Source organism: Miscanthus floridulus, chromosome 16, assembly GCF_019320115.1.
Source record: "Miscanthus floridulus cultivar M001 chromosome 16, ASM1932011v1, whole genome shotgun sequence".
In the NCBI taxonomy this organism is placed as follows: Eukaryota; Viridiplantae; Streptophyta; class Magnoliopsida; order Poales; family Poaceae; genus Miscanthus; species Miscanthus floridulus.
The window spans coordinates 5,334,227-5,358,949 of record NC_089595.1 but is presented as its reverse complement, the minus strand read 5'-3'; the positions used below and the strand labels follow the sequence as shown (position 1 = coordinate 5,358,949).

General features: G+C 42.5%; 2 protein-coding genes across 3 annotated transcripts; both read left to right on the top strand.

Moving 5' to 3' along the window:
* The first annotated feature begins 8,432 nt into the window (after nt 1–8,432).
* On the top strand, nt 8,433–12,615 carry LOC136513729 (factor of DNA methylation 1-like). 2 transcript variants are annotated; one of them, XM_066507685.1, is made up of 7 exons: nt 8,433–8,580; nt 9,629–10,495; nt 10,632–10,801; nt 11,318–11,407; nt 11,497–11,784; nt 11,873–12,094; nt 12,187–12,615. In XM_066507685.1, the coding sequence occupies exons 2-7, from the start codon at nt 9,631–9,633 to the stop codon at nt 12,421–12,423; spliced, it is 1,872 nt and encodes a 623-aa protein (XP_066363782.1). In that variant the 5' UTR covers nt 8,433–8,580; nt 9,629–9,630; the 3' UTR covers nt 12,424–12,615. The 2 variants fall into 2 exon arrangements, with proteins under 2 accessions (XP_066363782.1, XP_066363781.1); XM_066507684.1 differs by lacking the exon at nt 8,433–8,580 and having other exon boundaries at nt 9,580–10,495.
* Nucleotides 12,616–13,932: 1,317 nt separating this feature from the next.
* On the top strand, nt 13,933–14,967 carry LOC136513730 (putative AP2/ERF and B3 domain-containing protein Os01g0140700). Its single transcript, XM_066507686.1, has one exon. It carries the CDS (start codon nt 13,933–13,935, stop codon nt 14,965–14,967), a length of 1,035 nt encoding a protein of 344 aa, XP_066363783.1.
* The last annotated feature ends 9,756 nt before the right edge of the window (nt 14,968–24,723 follow it).

Here is a 24,723-nt window from a genome sequence, read left to right as displayed (position 1 = left end):
TAATGTTTAAGAGCATCCCCAAGACTACCCAAAAGAGTCTCCTAATATAGGAATTTTGACAAGATTGAAAAAATCTCATCTCTAACGACTACCAAACTCACATCCCAATCTTTTGGCACTTGAAAAAAAACCACCCCCCACGCGCGTAAAGTTACGCGCGTGTATCGTCGCCTCAATCGGAGATGAAAGGACGTGAGGAAGAAAAAAAAGTAGGACAGGGTTTCTGATGCAAATGTATAGAGAGAAATAAAGCATAAAAGTGGTTAGTATGATTTAGAAATTGTTTAGGATTCCTGATGTAAAATTATCTTCTATCTTTTAGACGCGAGATTTTGTAAACCGTTAGAGTTGTAGCTTTTTTATGTTTCCCAATATATTTTGCAAAGGTTTGAAAAACCTGTTTTTGGGAGTATTTTTTTAGATACCGTTGGAGATGCAACAGAGACGACATCACTAAGACATTGACTTGTTAATGATTAATTAACAGAGGCAGCCCTCCCAATTCTACCGTCTTTGTTACACTACTACAGAATTGGACATCACTATCGACCTCATCACTGCTAGATTTTGAGAAACTGACAGTGATAGCCCATCACTGTCGGTTTTTGGCTAAAACTGACAGTGATAGGACACTGATAGCTCAATCGACACTGATATTCGGGTCTTCATTGTCGATTCATATCACTGTCGGTTTTAACTAAGAACCGGCAATGATATTGGGTCATCATTGCCGGTTTTAGCAAAAAACCGATAATGATACTATCACTGTCGGTTCATGGCTTGAACCGACAGTGATATGCTGCAAGAAAACTTCATAAGTTTCTCATATGATGTTCGATGAAGACGAACTTTATATCAAAGTTGTAGTACTCGGCGAGATCTACAACTTTGTAGTTAAAACTTTTTTAATTTGAGATCGTTTGGATGTCAAAATATTTTCATTTAAAATCATCGTCTATCTAACGAAAATTACGTTTGATTTCTAAAATTTAAAATTTGAATTTTTCAAACAACCTCGGATGGTGAAACGCCCAAAACAAAAGTTGTAGATCTCGAAAAGTTATACAACTTTATAGTTGACAACTTTTTCATTTGAAATCATTTACTACTTCAAAATATTGATTAAAATTAAATTTTGAAATTGTTGAAGAACTCTAATTTGTCTTTTTAATCTCTGGCTAAAATTTGTAACTAGTCTTTCTCCCTCATACTAACTTTAAATTTGATGATTTTTTCCTAAAAATTTCTAAAATCATGCTCTATCAATTTATTATTTTGTTATAGCTATTATTTTATCTATCTTTTCATGTGACTGTGTTTTATATATTTGAATTTTGAATTTCAAAAAATGGCAACTTCAAACGTCATTTTGGAACACTAAATGATTTCAACTGAAAAAGTCATGAACATAGAAGTTATAGAACTTATCAAGATCTATAACTTTTATTTTGGTTATTTCTTCATCCGATAAATTGGTACTAACATTGTCACAAAATTTACATCTCTCTCTTATAGTTTCATAAACTATAATAGGGATATGTAACATTTGTGAACAATGTTACTACCACTATGTCGGATGAGTAAATGACCAAATGACCAAGATAGAAGTTGTAGATCTCGGAAAGTTATGAAACTTTGTAGTTGACAACTTTTTTTATTTGAAATCATCTTATCAAGGAAAACTACGTTTGAATTTTTAAAATTTGAAATTCAAATTTTGTAAATGGCCTCGGATGGAGAAACTACCAAAATAAAGTTATATTTCCCAAAATGTTATGAAACATTGTAGTTAACAACTTTTTGATTTCAAATCATCTTCTCAAGAAAAACTATGTTTGAATTTTCAAAAATTTGAAATTTAAAATTTTTAAACGACCTCGAATGGACAAACAACAAAAATAAAAGTTTTAGATCTCGAAAAGTTATGAAATTTTGTAGTTTACAATTTTTCATTTGAAATCATCTTGTCATGGAAAACTACATTTGAATTTCTCAAATTTGAAAATCAAATTTTGTAAATGATCTTGGATGGAGAAACTACCAAAATAAAAGTTGTAGATCTCGAAAAATTATAAAACTTTGTAGTTGACAACTTTTTCATTTGAATTCGTTTAGGGTCCCAAATATTCATTTCAAAATCAGATGAACATAAAATAGCTAGGACGAAAATCTCATTTGGACACAAATAGCTTGCAGGTGGAGTGGTTAGGGGCCAAAGACACGAAGCAAGAGGTCCCTGTACGCGAAAAAAACTTCTTTCTCTAGATACGAGATACTTAGAACAACCAATACTGACCCAAATGATATGCATGCAATATATAGATTATGTGTCTCGTCATCGGAGTAATAAGGACATTACAAACTAAACTAAACTAAACTAAACCATATATTGGGTTGGAAGAGCCTATATTTCATCTGTCTTTGTACAATCCTAACATGATTAAGCTAGAGCTAGCTCTAAACCATATCTGGCATCTTGTAATCTTTGATCCTTAGGTTCTCCCACACTCTAAGGTTTCTGAACTTGTCCCCTGTCACTAGCTCGCTAATGTCACAGAAGTACCTACCATTTTTTATGAACCTTGTGCATGATGAAGTGCCAGAAGTTTGCTACAATCCTTGTTATGCATGCTTCATTAGTCTTAACGTCGTTACATCCAAAAAGTGATGAAAGTGTCAAATAGGGAACAAAAGACGAAATAGGTGACAGAAAGAGAACATTTTAAGTTTTAGTGTCAATTTTTCACCTTTTGCCATCGGCGCGCTCCTTAAGTGGGCTAGCCTAATGGCCAATCCATAGCCTACTTCCCTTTCTTGTGGTTGGATCATGCCCATTCGGCTTGCCATGTGGGACTCTATAGCATAGGGGCAGTAGCACTTTGCTAGATTTGGGGGTTGAATAGCCCAATTAAAAAATTAGTAAGGCACAACACGAGGCAAACTTGTTAGACACATAGGAGGACCTAATAACCAGCACTACTATATATGTATTGCATGCCTAGGGTGATCAACTCCCACACAATTCTAGTAAAAAGATAAACACTAAGCTAAGTTAACTAGAATTGAAGGAGCTAGCTCGGTTTGCACCCTAGGATGACAAGTCCTATTATCTCTACACTAGGAATTGAACAGCACAAGTAATGCAAGAGATAGTGATCAAATGAATAGCACAAGAGGAAGACACAAGATATACCCCCTGTGGTTCATTGACTTGCCGGTTACCTACGTCCACGTTGAGGTAAGCCCAAAGATCACCACTCCTCTATCAAGATCAACAACCCCGGGAGGTTGGTTTAGATGTGAGCGCTTGATCTTGAGCTGGCTCAATCACTAGGTGCTTATCCTAGGCTCGATTCCACTAGAGTTGTTCTTTGCCTCTCCAGCAGCAATGAACCCAATAGCCCATCACACTCAACTTTGGTGCACCTTACAATCTTCAATGGAGTGCTTCAACGGAGACTCACTACACCAAGCCATCTAGGTGGTGGAATCCACCAAGAGTGACAAGAAAACCCACAACCATAATGATCTGCCACAAGATGCAACCTCATAAAGCAAATTCACTAGAATCACTCCAATCTCACTGAGAATGCAATCTCTAGCAAGGAATGGAGAGCGGGGATGTTTCTTGAGCTCTAATATGGAAGCCCAAGGGTTCTAACTTGCTTGGCCACACTCAATTTACAGTCCCTCTTAATAAACTAGTCGTTACCAACTTGGTGGGCTAAAAACGACACCATCGGAGAGCTCTGGTGGGTCATCGGAGACTACCACTTGAGTTTCCCTAATGGTCACGGACACACTACCAGAACTAGTTGTTGCCATGCTCTAAGCTCTGTTGCTATGTTTCTGGTGATCACTTGATATTTCTTGTGAGATCTAATGCCGCCACATGCGAAAACATAGCTATTTGTAACTAAACTCTAGTGACACTATTGGAGGGCTGCTATGCCCCTTTTCAAACTTCCCACACGCGGTCGTGCACTGCCAACCTGCCTAACCAAAACTCCGATGCCCTGCTCTCTAGTGGCACTAGAAGTTAGGGTTTGTTTTTTCAATGTTGTGCTAGGTCTGTGATCTATGCTCCGATGACCATCACAGATCTCTAGTGAGGGTAAAAACCGTCCACCAAGCTCTTTTTCGAACCTTTCAAATGGCTAACACCAATAGGTCTCCTACATGATGACCATCACCTTTAGCACCGAGTTAGCATTTTCAAAACTTTTTTCAAAGGTTTTCACTTGCTTTTCAGTAGGCCACTCGATGCTAGTGCAAATGCAATGTTAGATCACTCAAATGGCTATCTATCATATCAACTCGGCCATTCAACATCTCTAATCATCTCATGGCTGGTAAGAAAAACCTATACATATATACCTTTGCCTTCTCTTTGTTTGCATCCTTTGCTCTTCTAGCATCCATCATCTTTACTCTTGAGCTTGTTGAGCCTTTGCACCCTCATGGTCATTGCCATCTTCACCACCATGGCCTCATGTTGCTCAACTCTAGCTTGTGGACTAAACTTGACCTTTCAGCTCACATCAAACATATTAGTCCACAAATGTTGTTTTTTAATTACCAAAACCCAAATGGGTATTCCAGGCAGTGGTAGCGGCAGGGGAGTGGTGGGGAGGCAAGCTAGGCAAGGGGTGTTCTAGTCCTTTTGTTGTTTTTTACTAGTAAACATGTTCGTGCGTTTCAACAAAAATTACATCTTGCATCATATGTTCTAATATGTTTTGGAAATACCGTGGTTGGATGTATGCTATTCTAACTTGCATGAGCATTAGTCATAAAGTTAGGGTCATGGATGAGACAATAAATCAATTAGGACTCTAATTTATAATTCATCATGTACTACTACTCTTAGTAAAATTAGCTATGATTCTTATACTCCAAAGTGTGAAGGGACACACGCACTACTCTTTGTAAAAACGACTAGAACTCTTATGCCCTAGAGAGTGGAGGGACACACGAACGTGGAGAGAGAGTTGAAAGGTCCTAAATGGCTAGAAGGGAGTGAATAGCCTAATAAAAATTTCTACAAAAACACTAGAACAACCGATTAGACAACTAAATGGCGAAAAACAATTTTACACTAGCTCTACAAGAGTGTTGCAAGCCACCTACCCACAAAGCTAGTGAGCTATGATCTCTAAGACAAGCAAGAGGCTAACTCACTACTCTACTACTAGTGAGCTAGCAAGGGAGAAGGTTAGAACTAATTACAACTAGCTACTCAACTAATTGCTATTCTATTTAGTACAACTACCACAACACATGCATATTAAGAATGTAATACAAGAGTGATAGAGTGTGATACCGAGCCGACAAAAGATAAATCAATCACAATAAAAATGCCAAGTGGACACAAAGATTTATCCCGAGGTTCACTTGCTTGCCGGCAAGCTAGTCCCCGTTGTGATGGTCGATTCACTTGGTGGCTCACATGCTAATAGGCATCACACGCCTAGCCCACACTTGGGCACCGTAAGAACTAACACAAATGAGGGCACTCAACGCCACGAGCAATTCATTAGAGTGGCTTTTGGCGCTCCACTAGGGAATAAGCCCAAGAACCCCTCACAAGAATGTCGGAGATGGCCACGAACAATCACCAACTCGTGCCAAGGCTCCACCGCTGCTCCAAGCCGTCTAGGTGGCGGCAACCACCAAGAATAACAAGAAAACCACAGCAAGAACGATCCCCAAGTGCCACTAGATGCATACTCAAGCAAATGCACTTGGAATCACTCAATCTCACTTTGAATGCATAATCAAGCATGGAGATGAGTGGGAGAGGGTTGGTTTAGCTCAAAGGATGCTATCACATGTAAAAATGCCTAAGAGCGTGAGCCAAGCCCGGCCAAGCTCTATTTATAGAGCCTCAAGGGCTCACTGGCCGTTATGTTCTCGAAACGCCGTCGGGCCCGTCCTTCGGACCCGGCGTTGGAGGCTTCGGACCATGCCTCCCAGGTCTGGACCCTTCTCGCGTTTAACCTCCATGTGCCACGTGTCCAAGTGACCGTTGGACATGGCCGGACTGAGCTCTGGACTCAGGAGCACGGGGGCTCCAGACCAAGAGCCCAGGGTCCGGTTCGTGCCAACAGCGAACCACGAGCCGCCACATGTCCCAGTCAAATTCAGTCGACCATTGCCTCGCGCAACGGCTACTAACACACGCTCCAGACTTAAGCTCCGAACGCGCATAGTGCCACCTCCGGACCAAACTCTACTAGGGTCCAGAGACTTCCAGAGAGCTTCCCGAGAGCAAAAATGCCTCCGGCCAGAGTCCAGCGCCGTCGTCCGGACCAAGCACCAGAGTCCGAACCTCCCATGCCAACTCTCGCTATGCCACGTGTCACCACTGGACCGAGGCACCAAGGTCCAGACCTCTGCCCGAGCAGAGTCCGGAGCCTATGCCGCTATTGCACTTAGCTAGGGTTAAGTACCGGACCCATGCACTATGGTCCAGACCCTTCCCAAGCCTGAGTCTGACGCCTTGAAACGCCTCCTTTTCAACTCCTTTCTTCCACCCTTGCTTCCATGTGCTAACACCAAAGTGTTTCACCACTTGTGCACGTGGGTTAGCATTTTTCAAAGCATTTTTCAAGGGTCAAGTTAGCACACACTAGGTCCTAATGCATATACATGAATGACATTACCTAGTGGCACTTGATAACTGCAAGTACCATGATTTTCCCCTCTTCATAGTACGGCTATCTATCCTAAACCTGATCACACTCTCTATAGTGTCTTGATCGACAAAACAAAGTGGCCCTATGGTGTATACCTTTGCCTTGGGCCCATTTTGTTTTTCTCTTTCTTCTTTTCCAAGTTGGAGCACTTGATCATCATGACTTGGCCAACTCCTTCACTTGAGTGCCATTTGGCTCCACCACTCGGAGTGTACCAACCTATCTCATATAACACTTAGAGCAAAAGGTTTGTACTTAAGGTTTCATCAATTATCCGAAACCAAACTAGGGCTTTCAAGAGTGCAATGGACCAAAATTTATTTAGAGGAAGAAATTTTACCTCTTTAATATTATGTATGTATAGATGACGAGGAGCGATGGACAAAGGGTGTGGATGTCGCTCTTTCGCTCCTTATAGTAGTAGAGATTCATCTCATTAGAACAGTACTTTGGTCGACAATTGCTTTATTATTATATCAATTATGTGATATAAAATCATATTCATAATCTCATAGCTTTCAATATAAATAAGAGCATCTCCACAATAGGGATCCCGAAGAGGGCTCCACTATATTTTTTGGTCCAAGGCAAAACAACTTAATTCAACAAGTTCCTAACTTGAGTCCCTACTTTATGATCTCCCTTCTCTAACACTACCTCCTCCTAATAATGAAATATGGGCCATGATGGTACGGTCATAAAAATCATATCTCCTAAGGGTGCGTAGGGAGCTCCTTAATTCTTTTTCGTAAATTTTTTCACACAAACTCTCTCTTAGACATCTTTTTTTCGTCCCGACTCTCTACCACGCCGCCCCCAAACCTAAGATCACTCCTCCCTGTCGAGGCCTCCCTCCTAGTGAGCCCCTCGTCCTGCCTTCTCCCTAGCGAGATGCTCTTCCTCGCCGTAGGCTGGGATGGGAACTAGGGAATAGGAGAGGGAGAAAATAAAAATAATAAGAATAATGTGACTGATAAGTATGTTTAAAAAATAACGGTTTTAATTTGGGGGCTACCTCTCAAAAGTAGGAGAAACCCTTAAATCATAAGAGCTAGTACAATAAATCATATCAGCTTGGCTAATAGCCAAGATAGGTGAACAAAATCATATTATGGATGAGAGAGAGAATACTTGGAGAGAATAGGCTAGTCACAAGAATAGGCCTACGTTGCTTGCAGCAGCATCTCCAATACAGCTATTGGGCCCACCATAACCTCCATCTATATCCGGTCGTGAATGTCCATGGACCGATGGGATGCGCCAGGTTGGAAACAAAATATGTAGGCCCATAAGAAATAAAAAATACTTTAAATCTATAGCTAAGAGACAAGTTGTTGTATGCTTGATCTTTTAAGCTTGTTTGGTGATGGTTTGTCGTGGACATAAAACACATTTATTGTTGTACTTAGGCCCCGTTCGTTTTTTCTTATGAGTCGTATTTTTTCAGCGAAGGAATAATATTTTTCTCTCACGACAAATTAGTCAACGGTACTTTTTAGCTTATCTTTTCAGCAAAGCGAACAGGGCCTTTCTAGTGGTATCAAGTTTGTACTATAATATAAAAATAACATATCAATAAGAAAATCTTTGATTAAAAGCTTACCCTCAAATTAAAATATACCTTGTAATTTTAATCGGAGAGAGTGTATATATCCATTTTTCAACAGAGAAAAAGCACCAGCCATCTCCGCACTTCAACGCCAGCCGCCTCCTCTTCCTTCATTTCGCCTTTTTCTCCCCGTCGGCTCCTCTCCCCTCTCACCTCGCGCTCGCCGCGGCTGACTCAAGTACCCAAATCCAAGCCAAGCGATCGTCGCCTGAAACCAAGCAAGCCGGAGCGCGGGGCACGCAGCCGCTCTCCCCCGCTCCGGCTCCGCTGCAGGTGAGAATGCGCCGGAGCAAACCCTTCTCCCTCCTCCCCCAATTCCGTTGCCCCCTTAGCAAAGCCCTCGAATGCTAGCTTTGTTTTGGGGTTTTCTCCCCTCCTTTTGTTTATCCTCAAAAAAAAAAAAAGAAGGTAATGTGGCCTCTCCACCGGCGGCGTGTCCTGCGGTGCGGCGTGGAGTCGGCTGCAAAAGAAGAGGAAGAAAAAACACATTTTGGAGTTTTCTTGGAGCTTGTTATCAAAATTTCATTTTTTTTTTTCTTTTTCGTCTGTACCTCCGTTCTCGTTCATACTTCGATTCTTGGGTCCAGTCTCCCTTTTCCTGGGATGAATGCTCGTGTGCTCCTCAAAATCGATTTTGGTGTTGGTGGAAGAGGGTTTTACAGGTGACCAACACAATTTTGGGGTTTTCTTGGACCTTGTTATTAAAAAAACAAATCAACGCGCAACCTTTGCTGAGTTAGCTTCACGTGATTCCAAGGTGCTCTGGTTTTCTTAGTGCTCTTAAGCACGTGATTCCAAGGTGCTCTGGTTTTCTTGGTGTTCTGTTCCTGAGGTCACCGCTTTTGTAGGATATAAAACCCCAATCCCCGAGCTCTCGTGCTCTTAACAAGCCCTGAGGCGTGCTGTACCTTAACCTTTATCTTTCCATGTGTACTCGTATAACTTAATTTCACAGGATAAACCTTGTTGGAACCAAGAACAGTGGCACGACTGCCAGACTAGATGCTATATTATCATGTATAAGGTGTTTATCAGATTGTAGTATTATTGGGACACCTGAAGTTTTGAGTTATATACTGGAACACCCTCTAGGGGGTAGAAATGTATGTCATTGAGCTTCTGTTACTAATTCAATCTATGCTCAGCTTATATGATTGAGCTCTACTTACTGATTCAACATTTCTTCAACTGGTCCTGTATAAACTTATATTATCCGTCATTATAGTATTTCTCTGTTATGTGTGCTTCTTTAACATATTGTACTACTGACAAATGGTAACATCATTTTTCATACTTTGTTTGCCATTTCCCTTACCTTCAGCAATGGACTACACATCGGATGGAGATTCTGAGGTCGAAGCTTATGTATCCGGCACTTTTGAGCTTCTGGAATCAGGAGATTTAAAAGTGATGACTGATGAAGGCTTGTACCGATGCCCCTTTTGTTCAGATGATGAGAAGGACCACAGTCTAAATGATCTGCTGCAGCATGCCTCTGGTGTAGGGGCTGCACATGATCGGGAAGCCAAAGAGAAGGCGGACCACCGTGCTATTGCAAGGCATTTGAAGGGTAAGCCTCTTGAATCATCTGGCGCACTTTTGCAGCCAATGCTTACCGATGTGCAGGATTCTGAGCATACCCAAGATGAGCAATTTGTCTGGCCGTGGATGGCTATCCTAGTCAATATGCCAAATGAATTCTTTGGTAAAAGTGCGAATCGGCTGAAGGAGCATTACTCATCTTTCCATCCAGTGAAGGTGCATCCTGTATATAGCAAAGGTCGTCCCACTCGTGATGCTGTTATTGAGTTCGGGAATGACTGGAGTAGTTTTAGGAATGCACGGGCCTTTGATGCTCACTTTGCGAAGAAAGGGTACAGCAAAGATTGCTGGAAGGAGATGAAGTGTGAAGGTACAGAGCCTGTTGGGTGGATGGCAAGGGCTGATGATTACAATTCTCTAGGGGCAATAGGTGAACTACTGAGAAAACATAGTGACCTGAAGACATTAAAAGATATTGGGAGTGAAGGGGCAAACAAAACTGAAAAACTTCTGTCCAATTTGGCCTGCGAAGTTAAAGAAAAGGAAATTTATTTAGAGCAACTTGAGTCTGAGTACAACAAGCGATCTGCTTCACTTAACATAATGATGCAGAAGAGGGAGCAACGACTCCAGTCATACAATCAAGGTACATGGCAATATTCTGGTTATTTATGCATGATACATTTAGGAGTGACTAAATACATGCAGTGGTTACTATCCATTTTCAATCATGTTGTGCTATCTATGACTATAATAACAGTTTTTTTCCCCACTTTTACTAGAAATCCTAAAGATGAGACAGCTTGGTCAACAAAACACACAAAGAGTTGTTGAGGAGAACCGGAAGCTACGGTCCGATATCCAGGACATGGTGGATGCACTTGATGCAAGAAACAAACAAATTAAGGAGTCGGAACATGACAAAAAGAATCTTGAGCAGGAGAAGCTAAAGGTGGGCAATTGCTTTCATCTGAGGCAAAATGTTTTATCAATAAGAATTATGTAATAGCTTGGAGATTAGTATATACAGTGTAGTTTTCTGCTCCTTACAGTAATTAGAATCCTCTAGTCATGTATGTCTTCTAAGAAGGATAAATAATTTTGATTGCTATTTCTTTGAAAATGAAATCTTTTTGTTACTTGGTGATTTTATGGTATGAAAAGACAGATCATTCTACAATTAGTTGCCACTTGCGAGATGGTTGAACAATTCTATTAGGGTGAATTTGCAAGAGGTGTATTTGTATATGACTTTTTTTTTGTTCAAATCTATTGTAAAATTTAAGGAATTGTATCCTAGTCAAAATAGTCTCCTACTGTTGGTGTTATTATATAGAATGAATTAAATAATCAATTTTCTTGTTCTTACCGGGCAAAATAATAGCAGAAGGCTGAATGAAATTAGGCCACTTATATGCTGAAATATTTGTACAACTTGTATAACGTACTTTTGACTTCTGCTGTACAGAATGCAATGAGGACCAGTCATCTTAGGTTGGCTGCATTGGAGCAGGAGAAAGCTGATGAAAATGTCCAAAAGCTTGTGGATAAACAAACGGTTAGCCCCTGTTCCCTTGGCGTGCTTGCATGTGGTTTTCTTTTGAATGACATTCGTCTTGTTCGCTTTGTACTATGTGGAAACTGCAGAGAGAAACAAAAACTATTCTAGACGACTTTTTGAGGTTGAACACACAGTTGGAGATGAAGCAGAAACTTGAATTGGAAATAAAGCACCTGAGTGGGAAACTGCAAGTGATGGATCTCAAGCCAGGTGATGAAGATCCAGAATCCAGAGTGAAAATAGATAAACTAAAGGAGGAGCTCAATGAGAAGATCGAAGAACTGAAAGATGCGGAAAGCTGGAGCCAAGTTTTAATCAGTAGGGAAAGCAAGATCAGTGATGAGTTGCGAGAAGCTCGAGAAGCGTTGATAAATGTATGATCATTTTTATGTCATACCAGTGTACTGCTCAGTTTCAATGAGTGTTTTTGTTTACGAGAACTCATGTTTGGTCCAATTGCAGTCTCTGCAGAGTTTGCCTGGAACCACAAGCTGCCGGACACACATAGGCGTCAAGAAAGTTGGTGAGCTTGACCCCAGTGTGTTTCTAAGCTTGTGCAAGCGGAAATTTCCAGCAGCAGACGCAGAAGCTGAAAGTGCTAGTCTTTGTTCAAAGTGGCAGAATGAAATTGAAAATCCAGAATGGCAGCCTTTCAAGGTTATTATTGTTGATGGAAAAGCATCGGTAAGATGGAATCTTTGCCTTTTGTTGAACATGTATCTATATTGGTATGAATTGTTTATAATGGAGCATTGGTGCTGCACGTGCCTGTGTAGGAAGTACTCAAGGAGGATGACAGGAAGCTCCGAGAACTAAAGGAGCTGGGTAAAGAACCCTATGCTGCCGTAACAAAGGCGCTGCTGGAACTGAAGGACGGCAATGGCAGCAGGAAGGATCCATTCCCTGAGCTGTGGAACTATGACGAGGGTCGAAAAGCAAATATGGTGGAAGGAGTTCGGTTTGCTTTGAAGCTTTGTAACGTGAGCAAGACGAAGGGCAAGAGAAGCCGCTGACTTCAACGCCATTGTTTCATGCTGAATGGATGGAGGTCCTAACCAAATAGTTATTCTATTTTGGAGTAAACTGGAAGTGCAGTGAACCTGGTGCATTTTGCTTAGGACTATTACCTTGTATGTTGCAACTCTGAACCAAGCGTGTCCCTAACGCTATGTATGACAAATGAAGTCACGCTGCAACCGTGTCGTGCTCCGATTAGATTAATGCACTAGTTAAGTTCAGAAATGTCTGGTGTCAAGTTTATGTGGTTTGAGGTAACTCCAGTTTGCATACTTATACAGCTTGCATGACAATCGTGCTACACTCCATCCAACTGCAGTCACAAACAATTGTCACCTCTAGGCACTGGCTGCAATCCTTAAAGATCCAAAATTTGACCCCAATTTCAAAATTTTAATATATTTGGAGAACAAACTAATTCCAGAACAATTTAATTAATGGAAACGCATTTATCTTCCTAGTAAACTTGTGAGCAGGACTGTCACTTTAAACGGCAAGTGTTCTCTCTCTTTGTTCATAAAAAGAAAAGTGTGCCTGGCTGACCTCTTATAAGGTTTTGACCTCAGAAAATATCTATCCATAATATTGAACTTTTATAAATATGTATTCATAATATTGATTTTTTTATAAATATTTATCCATAATATTGAGTTTTTATAAATATTTATCCATAATGTTGAATTTTTACAAGGGTTGCTAACTCCAAATATTTATCCATAATATTAATTTTTTATATAAGGGTTGCTCAGATCATATTTTGGCCGGAGAATGGACCTCGGGAAATGTGTATTAGAAACTTAGAACACTTGGGGCTTGTTTAGTTGGGTGAAGTTTGGGATTTTGGCTACTGTAGCACTTTCGTTTTTATTTGGCAATTAGTATTCAATCATGGACTAATTAGGCTCAAAACGTTCGTCTCGCGATTTCCAACCAAACTGTGCAATTATTTTTTTTCGTCTACATTTAATGCTCCATGCACGTATCGCAAGATTCGATGTAATGACTACTATAGCACTTTTTGGAAAAAGTTTTTGGAACTAAACAAGGCCTTATTAGTATTATTAGGGCAGTCCCAATGGTGTATTGATGATGGTTTCTATCCTCATTAAATGACTTGCCACGTAGGCGAAACGCTGACATGGCAACGTAATTAATGAAGAAAGAGAGCAAAAATCCTAGAAATGGTTTCCTCATGAAAAAATCAGGTCTTCTCTTACCCAATGCACTAAGAAACCATGAAATCGCCATTGGGGAGAAACTACCAGTTTCTAGGGGGCTCGTGTCGCACTACCATTGGAGGAAGAAGATAAAGTTGGGAGAGAGAAAGAGAAAAATAATTATTACTCATAGAAACCATAGATTGGAAAGCAATACTTTTTTTATACGATATCCTATGTTATAGAAACTACTGGTTTTTTTATTGGAACTGCCCTTAGTAAACTTAGTGTGCAAATACGGCACGTGAAACGCGCAACCCCAGCTTCCACGCCGCTAGTTGCTAGTACATGTTGACATTGCCGCCGACGCCGAGAGCACCGATGCAAGCCAGTAGGTCATCGATCACAAGCAAGAAAGCATCTCCTCAGTGGTGTCTGCGTGCGTCCCCGGTGGCATGCCTGAGCATTGAGCTCGCCGTCATGTCGGTGTCGACTGCGCAGGGCCGGCTGCTTGAGGGCGACGAGGCCACGGCTGCGTCGCCGTCGCCCCATGCCCGGGCGCCGCCGTCGTCGCGGTACAAGGGCGTGGTGCCGCAGCCCAACGGGCGGTGGGGCGCGCAGATCTACGAGCGCCACGCGCGCGTCTGGCTCGGCACGTTCGCGGACGAGGCGGCGGCCGCGCGCGCCTACGACGTGGCCGCGCTCCGCTTCCGCGGCCGCGGCGCCGCCGCCAACTTCCCAGGCCCCGCCGACGCGGCCGAGATGGCGTTCCTCTCCGCGCGGCCCAAGGCCGAGGTCGTCGACATGCTACGGAAGCACACCTACGACGACGAGTTCCGGCAGGCGCTGCGGTCCGGCGGCAGCGGCGGTGACCGCTCCTCCCTGGGTCTGGTGGTACTCCCCCGGGTGGCGCTGTTCGAGAAGGCGGTGACGCCAAGCGACGTCGGCCGGCTCAACCGGCTGGTGGTGCCGAAGCTCCACGCCGAGAAGCACTTCCCGCCGCTCCAGGAGGGCGCCGCCGCCGACGCGGCGCCCGTGCTGCTCGCCTTCGAGGACGTCGGCGTCGGCGGCGGGAAGGTGTGGCGGTTCCGGTACTCGTACTGGACCAGCAGCCAGAGCTACGTGCTCACCCGGGGCTGGAGCCGCTTCGTCAGGGAGAAGGGCCTTGCCGCCGGTGACACCGTCGCGTTCTCGCAGTCGCAGGCGGCGATCACCTACGGGGAGACTATGGATGTGAAGCGGCGGATGTTCATCGAGTGCAGGAAGCAGAAGAGGAGAGACGGCGGCTGCAGCGGCAACGACGGCGGTGATTGCCCTGACGGCGGCGAGCGCGTCGTGAGGCTGTTCGGCGCCAACATTGCCGCCGCGATTGGAGCTTCATGATAAAAAATAAGGTGCTCCAAACTGGGGGCGTCGATCATGTTTTGTTTTGGCCCTGTTCGCTTGGGTTATAATTCGTACTTTTCGACTTATCTTTTTAGTCGGAATAGTATTTTTCTCTCCCAACAAATTAATCGGAATAGTATTTTAGCTTAATTTTTTCAGCGAAGCGAACAAGGCCAAAATAATATTGCATGTACCACACACTAGATAGACTAGTCCCCTTCTCTGAATTTCTCAAGTACACGTGCCTTTTTTTTCCTTCCGCAGAAAATGCTATGATTATGTCTTCTAAATCTTTTGAAATGTAGTACTAACGGCCTATTTGGCAGAGCTCAGAGCAGCTCCGAGGCCGATTCCAAGAGGATCTTTGTCAAATGTATACGGTGATTTATCATGAAGCAATTATATCTAAAATGAAATATTAGCTCTCTCATTCATTTTCTGCACAGAGTCACTTTTTAATCATTATCCTTGAGAATCACTTTCAGCTAAGTAATCACCTCCTTTGAGAATCAAAAGCAGAAAAGTTCTAATGAAACAGGACCCTAATATGTTATAGTTACAGAATCGGTTGAGCCCCACAATATTATTTCCACTAAATGTCCCGAATTGAAATTGTTATCCCAAAATGCGATTGTAATTCCAATATAGATAGATCTACCCATTTAAATAGTGTGTTGTAATTCCCACCGAGCAACCTCTCAGTCACGCATAGCAAGTCAGGCAATTTTTCTTGTGAAAATAAATGCGTGTGCATTTTCTAGAATTCAAAGCTAGGACCGCTTCTCTCGCTTAAGCCATCTTTACCATCCCACCATTAGGTTTTTTTTATATCATTATGAGAACCATTTCTTTTGAATGTTTGGTGATAATGGTTTTCAGTGGTGGATCACATAAGCGACTGCATCTGACAATGCATCCATTTCCGATGGCGGTCGGTCTTCTGAAGCGATTGCCTGCGAAAATGCCCATTTTTAGTAGCAGTTATTTATGTCAACCACTGCTAGAAATAGGGACATTTTCATTAGCGATGGGGGCTGTTTGGCTGGTACATTTCACGGCTGATTTTTGGCTGATTCAATAGTGTTCTGTGAGAGATAATAAGCTGAAGTATGGCTGATAAGCCTAATGATAAGTTCAAGTGAACAGGGCCCTATGTCGTCCGCTTCTAGAAAGCTATCTCTAGTAGTGGGCTTTGACGAGAGCCCCTCTAGCTTACTGTACTTGTGGAAACCAATTACCACTACCACTCCTGTAAAAAAAGGACACCAGTGAAAATTGTTTTAGGAGTATCATTGTATGTGCCCCTCTATATACAATAGGATACACTATATATAGTTAGGTATTATTTTAAAAATCACATTATAAAACACGAGCACTCATAAAACATGCATCCACACTCATCGCGATATGAACGTGTGTATACATCCTATCTCTATGAGCACATCCAAAAGATTTAGTTGGCGAATCTAAAAAATTAATGAAGTCACCACATGGGCTGAGCACTTTCTACATGGCTCCTAAAATATTTAAACGCTTGCGTTATCTAGTCTTGTAGTTATTAGACAATTATGTTTGTCCAATCTCATGACATTATTTCTCGCGATTTATTAGTCAGCTGGTACCAAGAGGGATTTGATATTGAATCAAATAGATAGCGTGTTCATGCTATGCAAACATCTTTTTGTGTTGTTGTAAATAGTTTTAACGTTTTTTCTGGTATATATGGAATAGGCACGAAGCTGCATTTATATACCTCCACACATTGGAAAGATTCTCTCCTTCTTGTAATAACAGAGGCATGATGTCAAGATCAAGTGTTGAGTGAAGTGCAAAGAGGCTGAGGTCAAATTGCAGAATGAGAGGCTTGGGTAAGTTCTAAGTAAGTTAGCTGTTAGCATTACTAAATTTTTTGAATTTTATTTAATTAGTATTATAATCTTTGATCTACAATTACCTCAACATTTTATCTATCTCATTTTATGGTACAAACTAGTATCAATAATTAAGTGGCCTCGTTCGGCTTGCTGAATCTTGGCTGAAACTGGCTGAAAAATACTGTTCTGGCTGAATTGTTGTGAGAGAAAAATACTGTTTCGGCTAAAAAAAACTAAATAGTGCTGTTTTTAAGGTAAGCCGAACGGGCCTTAAGTATTTTGATGTGATGTGATCATGATTTATTGTTACGAGCAGAGCGACGTTCAGTGTGTGTGTATTGTGGATTTCCTGCTACCGGATGTAGCTGCGCACGAACCGGTGGACGTTGGATTCGCTCGAAGATTCGTTCCGTGTTTCCTTAAAAAATTAGCGCCTCGCATTCGATAATCATGTATGAAGCCTGAGAACCTCTGCAAATCTTCTGAATACCGTGTCAGTATGTGTACGGTGCTCCCGCAAGAAACACACGGGAAATCAATTGGCTCTTGGTTTCTGGCTAATAAGCTCGGTCAATACTGGTTTATTATGAGAGGAAAACACCGAACCAACAAATAAATAGGCTAAATGAGTGAACCATCTACAGGAACTCATGTTAAAAAAAAACTATGCGTTACCCAGCATCCTTATCACCACCCGTCCTCTTCTTCTATCCACCGGCGGCTCGACGGCGTGCCCACGCTCACGCTCCGGACTGCCTTTGACCTGCGCCGACGATGACCGAGCTCCCCACCACCACGGCCACCGAGCTTCCCACAAGCACTGCCTCTGACACTCCAGCCCGTCGTCGAGCTCGCTCGGCCGGCGTGGCCCGTAGTGGCGGCTTCATGGATGTCGTCGGCATCCATGGACAGACTCGCGCGCGTAGTACTGAATCGCCCTCCCCTTCTGCGACCGGCACTAGCTTCCTCTTTTGCCTTTGGATCCAGTCCCACAGCTCCACAAGTAACTCTGATTTTCAACGGATTTGGGATGCGCTATGGAAGAAGACGGGGATTTGAGAGGAGACATAGGGGGAGGCGAGTTGGGAGAGGAATGGTTTTTCTATTCTGCTCCTGTACACCGGAGGAACACGGAAGCACGTATGAGTACAGTGAAACCATGTGATATATATATATATATATATATATATATATATATATATATATATATATATATATATATATATATATATAAAACCATTACTCTGTAGCTGGCTATAAAATAACTTATTCTATAGCCACTTTGAGTTACGATAATTACTATATTAATTTACGAGATTATAGTAACTCCTTGCTAAGTGGTTTACTATAACGTTATGGTAAATATCCACATGTGTTATAGTAACCTAACTATCGTAAATATGTATTGACATTATCGTAAATTAGTATATAAAATTATCGTAAATGGATGTGGCTATATAATAACTTATTTTGTAGCTGGCTACTGAATATACTCTCCATATATATATATATATATATATATATATATATATATATATATATTATACTCTGTAGCTAGCTATAGGGTAGCTTATTTTGTAGCCAGACCAAGCTACCGCATCAGACAGATCCATCCTGCCAACCGACGCAAGCGCGCGAGCATTTACCGGATCGGTAGCTAGGCTGTGTTTAGTTCACGAAATGAAAATTTTTGGACGTCACATCGGATATTTCGGGAATGTCGGAAGGGATTTTCGGATATTAATAAAAAAATTAATTACATTGCTCGTCTGGAAACTACGAGACGAATTTATTAAGCCTAATTAATCCATCATCAGCGCATGTTAGTTACTATAGCACTTATGGCTAATCATGGACTAATTAGTCTTAAAACATTCGTCTCGTGATTTCCAACCAAACTGTACAATTAGTTTTTTTTCGTCTATATTTAATACTCCATGCATGTGCCGCAAGATTCGATGTGATAGTTTGGGGTGAAAATTTTTGGAAACTAAACGTAGATCCCCCCCACCCCCCTCACGGCGTGATTTTGGATCTGGCGAGCTGCCGTGTGCACGCATGCAAGAAATATAGTGGAATGAGTGGTTACGAGAATACATGAATTACCGTACCGAGAGCATACAAGTGAATTAGCGTATGCATGCACCGTGCAATAAACTATTGTATATGGACTATGGTAAATAGACAAGATATTTAGGTAGTTACCAGAATACCGTATGCAAAATATTCTTGTTACGAGAATACAACATACCTTAAAATAGTAAGGTTACGAGAATACTATTGTCCGCGAAAAAATAGTAAAGAATATATTCTAGTAAATAGGAATGGGTTACGAGAATACTCTACATGCATGCTATATGGGCTAACCACTACCGGAGACCGGCTCTTTGCCGAGTGCCAGGTGGTTTGCCGAGTGTTGTTTTTCGGGCACTCGGCAAAGACGCCTTTGCCGAGTGTTTTTTGTGACACTCGGCAAAGAGGCTCTTTACCGAGTGTTTTTTTTAACACTCGGCAAAGAGTCTCTTTGCCGAGTGTTTTTTTTACACTCGGCAAAGAGCCTCTTTGCCGAGTGTTATTTTTTTTTGACACTCGGCAAAGAAAATTTTAAAGCACATTTTGAAGCAGTAAATTAATTCAAATAAAAAAGTTTTCAACTACAAAGTTGTATAACTCATCAAGATGTACAATGTTTGTTTTGGTCTTTTCTTCATACGATAAAGTGAAAATAAATTTGTTCATAAATCTAACATATCTCTCTGGTAGTTTATGAAACTACAAGAGAGATATATAAGATTTGTGAACAATGTTAGAACGACCATGTCGGATGAACAGATGACCAAACAACCAAAATAAACTTTGTAGATCTCGAAAAGTTATGAAACTTTGTAATTGGCAACTTTTTGATTTGAAAACATCTTGTCATGCAAAACTGCGTTTGAATTTCAAAATTTTAAAATTCGAACTTTTCAAACGACCTCGGATGAAAAAACAACCAAAATAAACTCTGTAGATCTCGAAAAGTTATGAAACATTGTAGTTGACAACTTTTTGATTTGAAAATATCTTGTCATGCAAAACTGTGTTTCAATTTCAAAATTTTAAAATTCAAATTTTGTAAACGACCTCGGATGGAAAAACTTCCTAAACTAAAAGTGTAGATCTCGAAAAGTTATGAAACTTTGTAGTTTACAACTTTTTGATTTGAAAACATCTTGTCATGCAAAACTGTGTTTGAATTTCAAAATTTTAAAATTCAAATTTTGTAAACGACCTCGGATCGAAAAACTTCCTAAACTAAAAGTGTAGATCTCGAAAAGTTATGAAACTTTGTAGTTTACAACTTTTTTATTTGAATTCGTTTAGGGCCTCAAACATGCAATTTACACTCGGTTTAGTATAATATATTGGGAACTAAAATGGAATCCAGACACAAGTTAGAGTGTGGTGTAGTGGTAGAGGAGGTACCTGCACAGCAGGAGGTCTCGGGTTCGAATCGCGTCGGCCGCGTAGCCATGAAATTCACGCGAAAAATGTCGTAGATGGGTAGGCGTTGGCCGGTGGGGGCCTCCATCGATAAAAAAAATTCCATTTTTTTTGGTAAAAATTCCCATTTTTTCGGATTTTTTTCGGTTTCAACTTTGGCAAAGGCTTTGCCGAGTGCCCGATAAAAGACACTCGGCAAAGTTGGCTTTGCCGTCACTGTTTTTGGCGAGTGCTGTTCGCCGAGTGTTACACTCGGTGAACCATTTGCCGAGTGTTTCGGGCACTCGGCAAACTCAAGGAGTCCGGTAGTGAACTGAAGAGTAGTATACAAGTTGAACTAATGTAATTGTTCATGTGTTACAAGAATTTGAGCACAGTGACTAAACCAATTTTGTCATAAGCTGATTAAAATAATTTGAATGTCTCGGACAAAATTAGCATTAAGAAAAGATTTACCATAATTTCATGAACAAGTTACTATAATACTGCATATTTACGAAAATTATGTTTACAACAATACTAATACTATTTAGAAGAATTTGCACTAATAATATTTACGAGAATTGCTACTCGAGAGCGATTGGATGCATGCTCCAATTTCACGAGAAAGAAACAGGACATCGTCTCACAGGATCTTGCCACCATAGAAGATAGAACCTCTGGCCGCCGCCGCCTACATCAGTCATCAGAGCGCTACTGCTTGAGCCCGACATCAGGGAGTTACCGGTGAAGGTGCGGACGGGCTTGTCAACGAAGCAGCGCCGCCGGAACAAAAGGACAGGCCTGGCTGTTGGGTACACCCCACCGAGACCTGCCGCCGATGAGGACCCACCGCCGCCACTAGGCTATACACCATCGGTTGCTGCTGGATGTGCAGAACTGCAGGCGACATCCCGAGGTGTACCTGGCGCACGCCATCGCACTCGCCTCCCGCCCGCACCACCGGGGGCCGCCATCTCCACTGGACGTGCCGCGCCATCACCGGGTGTGTCGTGCGCGCGAATTGAGGTGCGCCGCAACCGCCACCACCAGGGCGTGCCATGCGCGCGAGTTGAGGGTGCGCTGCAACCGCCACCACCAGGGCGTGCCATGTGCGGCGAGTCGAGGGTGCGGTGCCACCGCTGGGGCGCGTCGTGCACGCGGATCGAGGATGCGCCGCCACCGCCGGAGCGCGTCGTGCGCATAGATCGAGGGCGGGCCGCGACTGTCGAAGCGCGTCGTTCGCACAGATCGAGGGTGCGCCGCCGGCTAAGTGTCGCCGGCAGGGAGAGCAGTTCGTGCTCGACGGCAACCACCGCACCTCCCCTGCTCCTCGTGCTTGAGGCGGAGCCTAGTGTACCGGTTGGTCGGCTGCCGCTGCGCCAGCGCCTGCCGCAGGAACGCGTAGCTGCCGCCCACCTCCTGCCCTCGTCGCTCCCACAGCGCACTGCCCCAGCGTCCCGTCGCACGGCGCCCGCAGCGCCCCGAGGTCCGTCGGCTCGGCGCCGGCGGAGGCCAGCGTCGCTGACGACGCAGCGCAGTAGAGGAGGCAGGCCGCGAGGGCCACGATCTGCGATGGTGCGGACGTATCTGAACAGGACCCAATCTAGACTTTTCTCTGGAGAGATGGAAATAAGCGTAATTTTTGGGTTAATTAATGGACTAGTATTTATTCTCTTTACTGATGCCGTCTTTACTAGTGTGGTGGGTGAATGGACGAAGCTGGGTGACGCTCGGGCTCGAGTTCTGACTCGGCTACAGAATATGTTATTTTGTAGCTAGCTAAAATGTATTAGTTATATATATATATATATATATATATATATATATATATATATATATATATATATATATATATATATATATAAATCAGATTATTGCACCGAGAAATAAACAGTGTCCTCTATTTTGAAATGGAGGAAGTAGCTAGGTACAAGTTACATCACTGTCTGCCAGTTAACAAGCAGGAGATTTCCAAACTATACACGTGCTGTTAGAGTGTTTTTTATTATTATAAGCGCGTGGCCGTACTCACCGACACGAGCTAACAATATAGTAGTATTAAGCATATGAAACCAGCTTGCATTGCTTCATCACTAGTTAATTTAAAACTAATTGTATATATAAAAAACGTTTTCGACACGCTTCCATATAAACATGTCTTGTGCTGCCATCGATCGAAGGAGTGTCCAAAACATGTTTTTTTATAGCGTGAGATACTGAGAATCTGAGACGTTGAATCGTTAGTTGATGAAGAAGCTCAAACAAATGAAACCTGGTCGGTTGGTGCGCTCTTGTTTGTCTTTTCCATCAGCAATGCCAAAACTTAGCCCAGTACGTACAGTCCATTTAATAACATGGTTTAATAATCAGTAATCCTAGTCAGCCATCTAACCTGCTGAGATAACCATCAAGACCAAAACCTGCGCCATACATGCACCGGGTCGATTGGGCTCGAGCCTTCCTACCGCAGTTCGAAATGCGAAGCCCCTTCTACAAAGATTAAAACTAGATATTAGAGATACAAGGTGATGAGAAAAACCCCATCTAGTAGTACTTCCTAGATCTGCCTTACCTAATGGTGTCTTTTTGGTTCAGCTAATAACAAATTACAGTCAAATAAAATTTACTTTATTTCTTTCCTCATTTAAACTACGTAAAATGCCATTCTAGCTCATTTAAACAAGTTTTTCAATTGACCCAATAACCCAAAGTAATTTCACTACGGGAGAAGCAAAATTTGCCGAGTGCCGCATGCTTTGCCAAGTGCTGAAAATAGGGCACTTGACAAAGCCACTCTTTGCCGAGTGTTGCACTCGGCAAAGAATTGCACTCGGCAAAGAGTGGCTTTGCCGAGTGCCGCAGCGTGCCCGGCGCTCGGCAAAGCACGCCACTCGGCAAAGGCACTCTTTGCCGAGCGCAACACTCGGCAAAAAACGCACTCGGTAAAATGCCCATCAGTTGCCCGCCTACCCCGCCCACACCATTACCATCTTTAAAAAAAATGTTTACCGAGCGCTTAACCTGACACTCGGCAAAGAGGCCCTTTGCCGAGTGCTGCGGCCTGACACTCGGCAAAGGTCCTCTTTGCCGAGTGTCAGGCATGGCACTCGGCAACATATTTTTGTTTTTTTTTGAATTTTGATTTCAAAATTTTTTTGTAGACCTTATCTATTGTTTACAAGCACATGTTAAAATTTGGGACCTTTTTATAACTTTTTGCTATATTTCTTGAATTAATTTTGTTTACTTGCATTTTTTTTTCGAAAAAGTAAATTTGAACTGCAGGTGCATGAAATAATGAAATGTAGCCATTCAAAAAATGATAGTCATGTTGTAGAGTGTATTTTGAGACCGTATGCAGGAACTCACTCAAAATTTTGAATGCCTTGTTCGCCAAACATGACGACCCGCTTGTGGTCGGAGTGTATTTAAATTATAGAAAATGCAAACAAAGTCTGAAATTCACGAAACTTGTCGAGGTGTCGTGTGATCGCATGTGGAGGCTATGATAAAAATATGAGAAGGTTTCGAGCAAGTTGCGACGTTGGATGCCTAAAACCCAGACATCTCCATATGCGACGTCGTCATGTTTAGCGAACAAGGCGTTCAAAATTTTGGACCTAGATGTCTGGGTTTTAGGCATCCGACGTCGCAACTTGCTCGAAACCTTCTCAATTTTTTATCATAGCCTCCACATGTGATCACACGACACCTCGATAAGTTTCGTGAATTTCGGACTTCGTTTGCATTTTCTATAATTTAAATACGCTCCGACCACAAGCGGGTCGTCATGTTTGGAGAACAAGGCGTTCAAAATTTTGGGTGAGTTCCTGCATACGGCCTCAAAATATACTCTACAATATGACTATCATTTTTTGAATGGCTACATTTCATTATTTCATGCACCTGCAGTTCAAATTTACTTTTTTGGAAAAAAATGCAAGTAAACAAAATTAATTCAAGAAATATAGCAAAAAGTTATAAAAATGCCCCAAATTTTAACATGTGCTTGTAAACAATAGATAAGGTCTACAAAAAAATTTGAAATCAAAATTAAAAAAAAAACAAAAATACTTTGCCGAGTGCCAGGCCGCAACACTCGGCAAAGGATTTTTCGAAAAAAAATTCCCTTCTGGAATAAGGGCCCACGCGCCCGGCCTCGCCGCCCCGGCCCACGCCGCCCCACGGCGGCCGGCCTCGGCCCACGCCGCCGCCTCGGCGACGCCCCGGCCCCACACTGCCCCTTGGCGGCCGGCCCTGCCCCTAGCCCGGCCGTCCCTGCAGAGAGGAGGAGGAGCCCAGCCACGGTGCCCTGCCCGCGGCCTAGCCGTCCTTGTAGAGAGGAGGAGGAGGGGAGAAAGAGAAGGGGAGGAGGAGAAGGGAGGTGGGAGGAGAAGGAGAAGGGAGGAGAAGG